Raw genomic sequence first — 12,434 nt, 5'->3', positions numbered from 1 at the left:
CCCGGGCACCGGACTGTGATGGGGACGGGGACGAGGATGGGGATGGGGTGGGAGGGGAGGGGATGGGATGGGGATGGGGAGGGGACAGGGATTAGGATGGGGACGAGATGGGGATGGGGTGGGGACAAGGGTGGGAATGGGATAGAGATGGGGATGGGGTGGGGATGGGAAGGGGATAGAGACAGGGATGGGGACAGGATGGGGATGGGGTAAAAATGAGGATGGAAATGGGAACGGGATGGCGATGGGCAGTGATGAGGAGGGGAGGGGGTTGGGGACAAAGATGGGGACGGGATGGGGATGGAGTCGGGTTGGGGACGGGGACGGGGCGGACGAGGACCGACAGAGCCGGGCACTGGCGGCTGCGGTTGTGGCCCCATCGGATCCCCGTGGATCACCCCAGCACTCCCCCGGCAGGGTCCCCGTGGATCCCTCTCTTCCCCCTGGCTGAGAGCCCTTCAGCCTCCCCACCAGATCCCAAAGGATCCCCCCAGATCCCCCCGCAGGGCTCCCAGTGGGTCTCCCCAGTCCCCCCAGCTCCCAGTGGGTTCCCCCAGATCCCCCCCGTGAGTCACCAATGGATCCCCCAAATCCCCCTCTATGGGTCCCAATGGATCCCTCCAGATCCCTCCATCAGTCACCAATGGATCCTTCCAACCCCCCCATAGGGCTTCCAATGGATCCTTCCAGCTCCAACACCCCCCGCAGGCTCCCAATGGATCGTTCCAGCCCCCCCCACCGGCTTCCCAATGGATCCTTCCAGCGCCCCTGGACTCCCAATGGATCCCCCCCAAGTCACCCCCATCAGCCCCCAATGGATCCTTCCAGCTCCCCCCCCTCCGCAGGCTCCCAATGGATCCTTCCAGCCCTCCTGGAATCCCAATGGATCCCCACGATCCCCCCCCCTCAGCCCCCAATGGATCCTTCCATCCCCCCCTCCCTCTCCGCTCCCCATGGTTCCCCCCGCCTCCCCCCGGCGGCCTCCCAATGGGCCGCTCCTCTCCCCCTCACCCCGCCCCCCGTTTCCAATTGGCCCCTCACTCCCCGCGGGGGCGGGCACTCCCCCTGACGGACAACCCCCTCAGCCAATCAGCGGGCGGGGCGCTGCCGGGAGGGGGTGTGGGGGAGGCGCAGCGCGGAGCCGCCGCCATTTTGCGAGCAGCGAGCGGCGAAGGGGGCGCAGGTGGGGGCGGGGCCGGCACCGGGAGGGCACCGGGGGGGGGGGCGGGGGGGAACCGGGGGGTCCCGGGGGTGCCAGGGGGGCACCGGGGGGTGCCAGGGGGGCACCGGGGGGGTACCGGGGAGTACCGGGGCGGATGGGGGGGTGCCAGGGGGACACCAGGGGGGTAGGGGGGTGCCGGGAGGTACCGGGGGGGCACCCGGAGGGATGGGGGGTGCCGGGGGGGCACCGAGGGGTACCGGGGGGGCACCGGGAGGGATAGGGGGTGCCGGGGGGGCACCGACGGGTACCGAGGGGTACCGGGGGGGGTACCGGGAGGTCCCGGAGGGGATGGGGAGGGTACCGGGGGGGCACTGCGGGGTACCGGGGAGGATGGGGGGGCACCGGGGTGGTCCCGGGGGTGCTGAGCCCGCTCCCCCCGCAGGGCCGGCGCCATGGTGAAGCTGTTCATCGGCAACCTGCCGCGGGAGGCGACGGAGCAGGAGATCCGGGCGCTGTTCGAGCAGTACGGCAAGGTGCTGGAGTGCGACATCGTCAAGAACTACGGCTTCGTGCACATCGAGGACCGCACGGCGGCCGAGGACGCCATCCGCAACCTGCACCACCACAAGCTGCACGGCGTCTGCATCAACGTGGAGGCCAGCAAGAACAAGAGCAAGGCCTCCACCAAGCTGCACGTGGGCAACATCAGCCCGGCCTGCACCAACCTGGAGCTGCGCGCCAAGTTCGAGGAGTACGGCCCCGTCATCGAGTGCGACATCGTCAAGGACTACGCCTTCGTGCACATGGAGCGGGCGGAGGACGCGGTGGAGGCCATCCGGGGGCTGGACAACGCCGAGTTCCAAGGTGGGACGGGGGTGGGACGGGGGTGGGCTCCGCCGATGGACCCCGGCTCCGCTGCGTCAACGTCCCTCAGAGCCCGGGCAACGGAGCTGGGGACGTGGGGACGGTGCCGGTGGTGTCACGGCCTCCGCTTGGCGAGACCTCGGGTCTGCGGTGGGCTTGAGGCTGCTTTGAGCACCCAAATCCCCCCAGCGGTGCTCCGAGAGCCTCCCGTAGGGCATCAGGCGTCTCCAGGCATCTCCGCTTGAGTTGAGCGCGGAAAGATGCGTTTTGGGGTTTTTTGTTGGCTGTTTTTGTTGGCATTCCTGCGCTCCGTAACGTGGCAGGCCTGTTTCTTTCCCGAGGGTCAGTCACGGCAGTGACCCTGTAGGGCCTGGGGCGTTTGGGGTGGGCTGTGGGGATCCTCCTCCAGCCAACCCAATGTGGCCGAGGAGCCCAATGGTGACCGGCTCTGGTCCAACGCTGCCGGTGCTGCCCGGTAGGAGGGCAGGCAGAGGCGCTGCCGCGGTGCTGAGCCCCCTTTGTGGCCAAAATTGAGTGCATCCCCGTCGGGCTGGCCCCAAACCCATCCTCAGGGTCATCGGGGACGTGTCCGGGTCATCCTGATGCACCACCGTCCTGTCCCACACATTGTGGGGCCGGTTCGGTCATGCCGATCCCCGCCGCTGCCCCCAGAATTCGTCTTCAGCCAGGGCTGTGCAGCACCGCCCGTTCCCCTGCTTGTGGACGTGGCCCCCGGTTGCTCCCTGCTCAGGCACAGGCCCGCGGCCGCCTCCCCTTTTTGGGAGGCCCCCTCACTGCCGCCACGGTTGGTGCCACCATCTGGCACAGCGGGACCCACTTGGGGTCACGGCAGCAGGACAGCACGCTGTTTTGGGGCAGAAAGCTGGTTTTATGTGACTTTGGCTGGATGGTGAGGTCGCTGGGGGCTCGCTCGGCACCCTGAACCCGTCCCAGCCCGATTCGGGTGGCTCCGAGCGCTCCGTCTCGCCGGTGTCACCGCGGCGCCTCCCCGGTAAGTCGTCTCGCTGCGCCCCGCGGCACGGCTGCTCCTGGAGCTCGTCGGCGCAGGGCGGCGGTGCCTGGAGCGGAGCGGAAGGAGCGGCGCGGGGGGCTGGCTGTGTCCTGCTGGGTGTTACTGTGCATGCTTTGTAACCGAGCTCTTGGTGCGGCCCTGAATTATAGCCTCCCTTTTGCGTCTGTTTCTTCAAGGCAAGCGGATGCGCGTGCAGTTGTCCACCAGCCGGCTCAGGACCGCGCCCGGGATGGGAGACAAGAGCGGCTGCTACCGGTGCGGGAAGGAAGGGCACTGGTCTAAAGAGTGTCCGGTAGATCGCCCGGGGCAAGTGGCTGACTTTACCGAGGCCTATAACGAGCAGTACGGAGCCGTGCGCACTCCCTACACCGCGGGCTATGGGGAGACCATGTATTACGATGACGCGTACAGCGGGATGGCCGACTACTACAAGCGCTACCGCGTCAGGTCCTATGCGACGGCCTCTGCATACGACGCCTATGCAGAGCAGACCATGGCCCAGTACTCCCAGTACGCCCAGTACTCGCAGGTCCAGTCCACGGCCATGGCCGCCACCACAGCCATGGCCAGTCGCATCCCCACCACCCTAGACCCCTACGATAGAGCTCTGCTGCCCACCCCGGGCGCGGCCGCCGCGGTCGCCGCCGCCGCCACCGCCGCGGCGGCGGCGGCCTCCTCCACCTATTACACCCGGGATAGAAGCCCCCTGCGCCGCACGGCAGCCGCGGCCACCACCGTCGGAGAGGCGTACACTTACGATCGTAGTCAGCTGTCGCCGGTCTCGTCGGTCGCTCGGGCCTCCCTCTACGACATGCAGCGCTTCGGGCGCGACCCGTACGCGGACAGGGCGCGGTACTCTGCCTTTTGAGCCGAGGTGAGCGTCTGCGCAGGGCTGCTCCGTGCTGCTTGTCCTTGTGCTGCCCGCGGGGGCTGCGTGGGGGCCCCGGCGGCTCGGAGCACGGGCTCCGTTAACCCCCCCCGACGCCGCCGGCCGGGCGTCCGCGCCCCGCGTCCCGCCCGCAGCTGGGGTTGAGTCGGGTAGAGCTGAGTAGAGGGGTCAGGATTCGGCACGAGGACCCGAGCCGGGCCCTTTCTGGACGTTAAAGCCCGGGTGCTGGCTCTGGAAGCCACCGCGACGAGTGCCAGCGCCTCGCAGTGCTCCCGGGTGCAGGGAGCAGGACCCCAAATCCACCCCCCCGGGCACCCGGTGAGGGGAGACTCCTCTCCCCGCTCGGCTCCCGGTAGAACCGTGCCCTGCTCTGCTGGGAGCCTCCCGCTGCTGCGGCGAGGGCAGAGCCGAGCTGGGCTCACGGCTGGACTCCGGTTGCTTGCAGGAGGCCGCTGGCGCCGCGCGGGGCTCGGCACGGCCCCGGCTCCCAGGCGGGCGCTGAATTCTGCTTTTCTCTTGCAGGTAAGGTATTTGCGGCTGGACGCCGGGGTCCCGTGGCAGGTGAAAGCTGCGCCGCGCGCGTCGGACGGTGCCGCGCTTCCAGGCCCGCCCCGCCTCAGCTAACGAACCGGGTCCCTAACGGACGCTCGAGCTTCTTCGTAGCGTAGTCAGGAGTAGCTTAACCCCCTCCCGCCCCCTTCGTACGTTTTGATTTTTCGGGATTTGCTCTCAATTAGCTCCGTGCCCCCCTCCCCGCCCCGTGCTGCCCTCCAGCCCGGCCGCCCCTAGCTGGTCTAGGCTCAGGTTTAGCGCGAGCGTAGCCGTAGCGCGAGCTTTGCTTCCCTGCTCCCCCCCCCCCCTTCCCCCCACAGCCTGGGCTGTAGCTTTTTTTTTTTTTCTTTTTTTCTTTTTTTTTCTTTTTTTAACGTGCTTATTTTTTAAAGAGAATCAGTCTTAACTTTGTAATACTGAATGACGGAGCCGAGTCAGAAGCGCTGAGTCGAGCCCCCCCCCCCTCCCCGGCTCGTTGCCACCGGCGTGGGGCACAACCCGCCCCCCCCCCCCCCCTCGGCCTTTAGCCTCCTTTCCAGTGAAATAAAATCTCTTTTAACAAACCCGGGCGTGTGTCTGGCGTGCGGGCGCTTCCCCCTCCAAGTCCCTGGGGGCTTTTCTCCAGCCACCCCCCCCCGGGGCTCCTGGACTTACCGAGCTGCCCCCAGAAAGCAGCAAATGAAGGGGGGGGGCAGGAGAGGCCGGGCCTCGCTCTGTGGCCTCCCCTCGCTGGCAGCACCCCCCTGACCCTGCTGCTGGGCTAATTAACCCCAACGAGGCTGGCTCGTTAACCCCTGCTGCCAGCAGGGTGGGCCCCACAGAGCCCCCCACGCACCCCCTTCCTGGCTGCTGCCCCTTGTGCTCGCCAGCTCCCCCCCACTCCCCTCCCTGGCTCGTTAGGTAACGATGTTAATTAATTAAACGCTCGCCTGGGGCGCAGCTTTGCTGGCAGCCGCTGTCCGGGCCCCTCGCCTCGTCCCTGGGCTCCTGGCTGTGGTGTTTTTTGGCGTCCTGAAGCCTGCAGCAGCTCCGGGTGCGTTTCCAGATTTACTTCCTCTGCCTCCTCCAGCTAACGGCCTCCACCCGCTCGCCTCCTCCTCTCCTCTCCCAAATCTTCTTCTAACTCCTGCTCCTCGCGGCAGCGCTGCCCCTCGGCTAAGTTTTTACCAGCACCTCCGCCCGTGGTCCTGCTGCTTTATTGTACCGGGAGCCTCTCGCTGACACCGTGGCCTGGAAAACGAGGGGAGAAGCGTTAGGCCCCGTCACAGCGCGCTGCTTAATTAACGATTCCCTTGATTTGCTTAACGATTCCCTTGATTTGCCGTCCCAGCAGCGGGGCCACTTTTCTTTTCTCAGGCTGCGTTTTCACCGCGCTGACTCCATGATCTCAGTGTGCAGGGGGGTCCCAGCCCTCCGACAGACCCGACCAAGCGGCGAGGGGCCACCAGCACCCTGCTGCCGTCCCCACCGCCCCCCGAACAAGAAGACAAGGGACAGCAAAACGCTTTTACAAACTTTAATGATGGTTCCAGCAGCAAGGAAGAGCCCAGCGGGGCCCCAGCGAGCGGCTCAGCCACACGGAGGGAGCGGTGCCACTCGCCCCGGGCTGAGCGAGCCCATTACATTCGAGAGCTACTCCGCTAAAACCGAAGTGTCGCCGGGAGGAGCCGGTCAGATTTCACTCAGTGAACGCTGAGAGAGAAACGGAACGGTGGCCGGGGAGAAAACCTGCAGGCGCCGCACTGAAACAGGAGCAGGACGAGCGGGGGACGCCCCGAATGACCAGAACACCCCCCGAGGGAACCGTCCCCAGCAGGAGGCCACCACCCCGCTGCCCCGTCCTTGGAGGCGACCCCAATCCCTCTGCTTGCAGAAATTTGTGATTTCTTTCAGAAATCTGCTGCCACCCACCCAAAAGAGAGCAGTTCTGGGAGGAGATGCGTGCAACAACCGCGCGTGGCTGACACTCCAGCCCCAGACCCGCTGGTTTGCCTCTAGCAGGGAGAGCGAGAGCGGCGGGATGCAGTCTGACCCCAAACCCCACTGCAACACGTCCCCGAACGGCCGGGCTGGGCAAAGAAATACAGAGGACAAGGGTTTCCAAACGGAAAACAGCCCAGCTTTTTATTTACAGTCGTACAAAACGTCACTCGGTGCTGCTGCGTCGAGCCCAACGCCGTGCCTGGGTTTTAAAAAAGGCGAGGGGAAGAAAAAATGGGGACGGGGGAGCCGAAAGAGCTCCTCGCTCGGCGGTGCCGATCGCTCGGGTTACAAAACACGCCCGAGCGGTGAGGGATGGCTGAGAGAGCCCCGCGCAGCGCAAAGGAGACGGTGCCACGACGCTAACGGCGCTGCAGGGAACGGCCGAGGGGCTGCGCGGCCGCCTCGCGCTTTTCCCCAGGCACAGAACAACGTGTTTTCAAACCGTGAATCCAAAACCTTCTAAAAACGGGAGAAAAAAAATCAAAGAGGGGAAAAAAAAAACGATAATAAAAGGCAGCTAAAAATAACCGTCCCTGCCCGGGAGCAGGCGAACCACGCTGGGTGCCGCGGCGAGCGCTGCGCCGCCGGTGCCACCGGAGACGGCGCGGAGGGGAGGGAGCGACCCGGCGGCGCTCCCGGGAGGCGTCCCGAGGGAACGGCGCACGCCCGCCGGCCCTAGAGGCGGCGCTGGTAGCCCGAGTGCACGCGGGCCGGGGGCAGGTAATCGCCGTAGCCGCCCGAGTAGCGGGCGTAATCGGCGTGCGCTTCCGGAAGGCGGCGGTAATCCAGCGGGGACTTTGTCGGCGAGCGGCGGTACGCGAGCGGCGAGTCCGCTAAGCGGCGGTAATCTGAGAGGTCAGACAAACGGCGGTCTGAATTGTACCTGGTCGAGAGAAGAGAGAGGCCGTGAATAAAGCGCCGGGGCGCGGCCGAGAGGGCGCCCCGAATCCTGGCGCGGTGCAGGGAGCACCCGCAGCAGCTCGCTGCCGCCGCCCGACTGGAGGCGGGCGAAGCTTTTTGCCGTTGCAGCCTCCCCGGTAAACAAGCGAAGCCGATTCCCCCCAAATTTTGGGGGGCAAACAAGCGCTTGGCGAACCCACCGCGGTCCTGAGGCATCGGCAGTGCCTGGCACCGAGCGACACAGCCACCTCCCGGCGCAACGGCACGGGTGACCGGCCCGGTGCGCTCACAGACACCGAGAGCAGCCCCCGGGTGAACAGCGCGGCCTCAAAGAGGGGCGAGAGCCCACCCGCGCCCACCCCCAGCCCCAGCCAGGCGCAGAGAAGCGAGGGGAGGGGGTTACGCGGGGGGTGAGCGGCGCCCGCGCTGCGCTCCTGGCTGTTAGCTCCGCGGGCGCGCCGGGGGCCAAGAGAGGCCCCCCGCTACGCGCCAGCCGCCGCCCCTGGCCCAGCTGCGTACCTTTTTGCCAGAGCCGAGGACTTTTTGTACGGATCGTCATAGCCGGCGCTGCGAGGCGGCGAGAGGCGGGTGCGCTCGTAGGGCGGTGCGACGGCGGCGGCCTGCGACAGGCCCAAGTAGGAGGCCGCCTGCTGGCCCAGCTGGCTCGGCCCGTCGTAGGCGCTGCCCGGCTGGGCTCTGTAGGCGGCCGCCAGCGACGCGGAGGAGGCCTGCTGCGCCGGGTAGGAGGCCGCCATCGAGTTGGAGGCCTGGGCTCGGTAGGCCGCCGTCAGCGGGGCGGAGGCCTGCGCCTTGTAGGAGGCGGCGGCGGCCTGGCTGCCGTAGGAGGCGGCCAGCGAGGAGCCCGCCGGGGCGCCGTAGGTGGCGGAGAGCGCGGCGGCGGCGGACTGGCTGCCGTAGGAGGCGGGCAGGTTGGCAGCGGGCTGGGCGCCGTAGGAGGCCGAGTGGCCAGCGGCGGGCTGGGCCCCGTAGGAGGCCGAGAGCGCGGCCACCGGCTGCGCGCTGTAGGCCGAGTGGCTGGCCACTGGCTGGGCACCGTAGGCGGCATGGCTGGCCATGGGCTGGGCGCCGTAGGACGTGGCGTGCGCGGCCACGGCCTGGGTGCTGTAGGAGACCGAGAGCACGGCGCCGGCCTGGGCGCCGTAGGAGGCGGCGTGGCCATCGAGGGGCTGCGCGCCGTAGGAGGCGGCGTGGCCGGTGGCGGCCTGCACGCCGTAGGAGGCTACGTGCGTGGCCACGGCCTGGGCGCCGTAGGAAACCGTGGGGCCGGCGGCAGGCTGCGCGCCGTAGGCGGCGGCGGCCTGGGCGCCGTAGGTGGCCGAGTAGCCGGAGGCGGCCTGCGCCCCGTAGGAGGAGGCCAGGGCCGTGGACTGGACGCTGTAGCCGGAGAGCTGGGAGGCGGCGGCGGGCTGCGCGCCGTAGGAGGCGGCGGCGGGCTGCGCGCCGTAGGAGGCCAGGGAGTTGGCGCCGGGCTGCGCGCCCGAGGCGCCCAGGGCCACGGCGGCCTGGGAGCGGTAGGCACCGCCCAGCGAGGCCGAGGGCTGGGCGCGGTAGGCGGCCGCCTGGCCCGTGGTGGGCTGCGGGCGGTAGGCCATGCCCAGCGAGGCCGAAGGCTGGGCGCGGTAGGCGGCCCCCAGCGAGGCCGAGGGCTGCGCGCGGTAGGCGGCCGGCTGCGCCGTCATGGGGAGCGTCACCGCCGAGTAGCCGCCGGCTCTGGTCGGGGAGCGCCGGAGGGGGCTGCGGTCCCGCCCGAAGTAGGCGGGGGAGGAGGGCCGCGCCTGCGGGTCGAAGCCGTCGTACTTGCCGGCGGCGGCGGTGCCGAAGCGCTGCTGGTAATCGTACAGGGAGGAGGAGGAGGCGGCGGCGTAGCCGGCGGTGGCCGAGGGGAAGGCGGCGTCCGCGACCCTCCGCTGCTCGAAGCCCTCGATCTTGGGCTGGAACTTCTCCCTGTACTCCAGGCCTATCCGCTTGTTCTTGTCCACCACGACGCCGGCCTGCACGGCCGGGCCCATGCCCTTTTTCTGCACGTTGGTGGAGAGCTCCACATTGACTCTTCTTCCTTTCACCTCCTTCCCATTAAGATTTTCGATGGCAACTTTTGCATCTGCTTCGTTCTCCATGTGAACAAATGCATAGTCTGATAAAGCAGCAGACAGAGGGTTATCAGTGGGGGAGAAAAGACATTTCGTTACAGGAGCGAACGCTTAACGAGGCGCGCGGCCCCGCTCCACCCTACGCGCAGCCCGCCGAGCTGCGGCCCGGCCGACCGACACTGGCGGCGGCCCCGCTCGCGCCGAAACCTCCCCACAGGGCCCCGGGCTCGAGCGGAGCGAGCGCATCCTCCTGGCACCCCGAGGGCCACCACCCGACTGCAGGGAAGGAGAAACCGCAGCCTCCAGCCCAAGGCTTGGAGCGGGGTCAGGTTAAAGCGGGGCTGTGCCCGCCCTGGTCCCTGCTCCCCACCCTTTCGGCCAAGATCAGCGGGCTGCTGACAGCTCGGGTCGGCCTCGGTGTGCTCCCACCCTATAATTAGCACTGTAACCCCAGCGGAGCTACCCAGCCTCGCTTTCTGCTCCTCTTGCCACTGTTTTCCTCCCTCCCTCGCCCCAGCATAGGGTGCCCTGCCGCAGGCCACCGCTCTGTGCGAGGCACGACCCCTCGCCGCAGTCAGAGCCCCCCCGGGACCTCTACGTGCCGGTCCTCGGCCCGCACGAGGCCTCTCGGCAGTGAGCAGAAAGAGAGAGCAGGGAGAGGAGAGGAGAGGAGCGACGCTGGGGCAAACGGCCGCGGCACCGAGCGGCTCGGCTCCAGAAGGGAGCGAGGCCCACAGGCAACGCGTTCCAGTGAGGCGTTAGAGGCGTCCCGAGGCCTGGCAGCGAGGAGCTGAGCAGAAGAAGCAGCGCAGGAAGGTGAATCATTAACCGAGAGCGGAGGCGAGAGCCGAGAGAAGCGTGAGAAGCAGCAGAGACCCGGTAGCGGCACCGTGACACCAGCAGGCTGGAGCCGGGCCCAACGGCCGCCCACAGCACGTGAGGGAGCGTTTTTGGGGGCTGGACGCCCATTATGGGGGCTCAGGAGGCGTGGGGGGGGCTCGATCCCCACCTCACAGCAGCTCTGGGAGCTCGTCAAGGCACCTCCGTGGTGGTGACCCACGGTGACAAGCCTGAGGCGCGGCCGCTGGCACCCCCCGGGAGCCCCCTTGTACCAGCAGCACCGTGGGGGGAGCCTCAGGGCAGCCCCCCCCCAAAAGTCTCAGCGTGCTCGGAGGTACCGCTCGCTGAACGCGGCGCTAGGGCTGGGCAAACGCCATAACAACACCTCAAAGTCCAGCTAAAACGTGGTCAAAGTGTGCGTCACCTCGCCCAGCCTCCCCCCCGCTCGCTCCCCCTGCTCCACACCACTGCTCCCCCCCCCTCCCGGGCTCCTTCCAGCAGCAGGAAGCACTCAGGCGCTGCGCACACTTCCAGATTCTGCTGTAAAGGTGCTAAAAATGCTCCTAGAAGTCCCTGAAAAGCCCCAAACCCATCCTGGCAGCCCACCCCCTTTGGGGGCTGCCGCAAAGCCCCCCCCCAAATCGGCCACAAGGACGCCAGAAACGTTTGGCGTGGGTTTCGGCGCCGTTCTCCAACGGGGCAGGGGGCGTCCTGGTGGGGCTGCGACCTGGGACGAGAGAGAGCAGAGGCAACAGCATCACCCTGCCGCGGGGCAGCCCCAGCCGGCACCTTCTCAAGCGAGGGGGGGTCGTGGAGAGACCTCGGCGCGAGGCAACCCCCCCCCCTTGATGCTGCACCCCCGAATTAACCGCCTGTGGGGGCCCCGAGCCAGGGCAGCCCCTCAGAAGTTTGCGTTCCACGTGCCTCAAAAAGTTTCGAGCTCACTGTGAACCAGCCTCCGCGTCCGGGCTGGAGATTTGGGCAGAGAAAGCGGTGGTGGAGGGGGAGGGAAACACCTCCCAGCCCTTAACGGGGACAAATTCCAGGAGCAGGCGTAGCTCCGGGCCAGCCCTTTGCGTCCCCGTCCCATGGGAGCAGGGGGGGGATGAACCCCAGCGCCCTGCAGCAGGGCTGGGGGAGAGCCCCGTGTGGTGTGGGGGGACTGCACGGTACCGGGGGGGTCTCTACCGGGGGGGGGCCGCCAGAACGGGCCGGGGAAAGGGAGGGGAGAGCGTGGGGGGGCAGAAGCCGCAAGGCACCGGTCGGAAAACGGCGCAGCCCCGGCCACAACCGGCGCCGGAGCGGCTCCCAGGACGGTCACCGGCGCTGCACCGGGCCGGGGCCGGAGCGAGAGGGGGCCCCCGGCGGAGGAGGCGGGGGGGGAGGCCGAGGGGAGCGGCCCCGGGAGCGTTGGCGGCGGGTCCGGTACCTTTGACCACGTCGCACTCGACGACGGTGCCGTACTGCTGGAAGAGCGAGCGGAGCTCGCCGCTGGTGCAGGCGGCCGAGACGTTGCCGACAAAGATCTTGCAGGTGTTGGTGGGCCGCGGCCGCGAGGGCTCCACCACGATGCGGCGGCCGTGCAGCTGGTGGCCGTTGAGCTGCGCGATGGCGCGGGCCGCCGCCGCCTCGTCGCGGAGGTGCACGAAGGCGAACTGCTTCATCAGCGCGATGCCCAGCACGGGCCCGGCGGCGCCGGCGAACAGCTCGCTCAGCTCCTCCGCCGTCGCCTCCTCGGGCACGTTGCCCACGAAGAGCTTTATGCCGGGACGCATGGCGGCGGCGGCGGAGGGGAGCGGGGAGCGGGAGCGCGGCGGCCTCACAAAATGGCGGCCGCACCTCAGCGCTGAGGGGGAGAGGCGAGCGGACACTGCGCACGCGCGCCGCCTTCCCGCCCACCTCACCGCGCATGCGCGCCCGCAGCTCCCGCCTCAACCCTCGGGAGTCGCCTAGCAACAGCCCCGCCCCTCCCCAACGAGCGCGGAGCCCATTTGGCCGAGCGGCCGTTAGGGGGCCGGGCCGCGCTAGGCCACGCCCCCTCTTAAAGGGGCCGCGGAGCCCGGTTCTGAGGGGGCCTGAGAGGGCTGCGGGGCGGAGAAA

At 68.4% G+C, this 12,434-nt stretch overlaps 2 protein-coding genes across 4 annotated transcripts; one reads left to right on the top strand and one right to left on the bottom strand.

Annotated features, from left to right (window-relative positions):
- The first annotated feature begins 1,128 nt into the window (after positions 1-1,128).
- LOC311426165 (RNA-binding protein 4-like) lies at positions 1,129-6,612 on the top strand. Of its 3 annotated transcripts, none has more exons than XM_084502342.1 (4): positions 1,129-1,183; positions 1,605-2,026; positions 3,236-3,933; positions 5,857-6,612. In XM_084502342.1, exons 2-3 carry the CDS (start codon positions 1,615-1,617, stop codon positions 3,925-3,927), a joined length of 1,104 nt encoding a protein of 367 aa, XP_084358468.1. In that variant the 5' UTR covers positions 1,129-1,183; positions 1,605-1,614; the 3' UTR covers positions 3,928-3,933; positions 5,857-6,612. The 3 variants fall into 3 exon arrangements, with proteins under 3 accessions (XP_084358468.1, XP_084358467.1, XP_084358469.1); XM_084502341.1 differs by lacking the exon at positions 5,857-6,612 and adding an exon at positions 4,471-4,616; XM_084502343.1 differs by lacking the exons at positions 3,236-3,933; positions 5,857-6,612 and adding an exon at positions 4,471-5,063.
- Positions 6,003-12,431, bottom strand: RBM14 (RNA binding motif protein 14). The gene is given in 4 exon segments (XM_084502340.1): positions 6,003-7,366; positions 7,903-9,538; positions 11,764-12,142; positions 12,144-12,431. Coding segments are annotated over 4 exon segments (2,325 nt in total). The 5' UTR covers positions 12,246-12,431; the 3' UTR covers positions 6,003-7,158.
- Positions 12,432-12,434: the final 3 nt, after the last annotated feature.

The sequence above is a fragment of the Aythya ferina genome, assembly GCF_964211825.1.
Source record: "Aythya ferina genome assembly, chromosome: 38".
NCBI lineage: Eukaryota > Metazoa > Chordata > Aves > Anseriformes > Anatidae > Aythya > Aythya ferina.
The sequence above is the reverse complement of the archived record's forward strand: the minus strand, read 5'-3'. Positions and strand labels throughout refer to the sequence as shown.

Coding starts and splice junctions, on each gene's coding strand:
- LOC311426165 (XM_084502342.1), top strand. CDS start 1,615: ATGGTGAAGCTGTTCATCGGCAACCTGCCGCGGGAGGCGACGGAGCAG. Junction 2,027..3,235: donor GGACAACGCCGAGTTCCAAG/GTGGGACGGGGG, acceptor TGTTTCTTCAAG/GCAAGCGGATGCGCGTGCAG.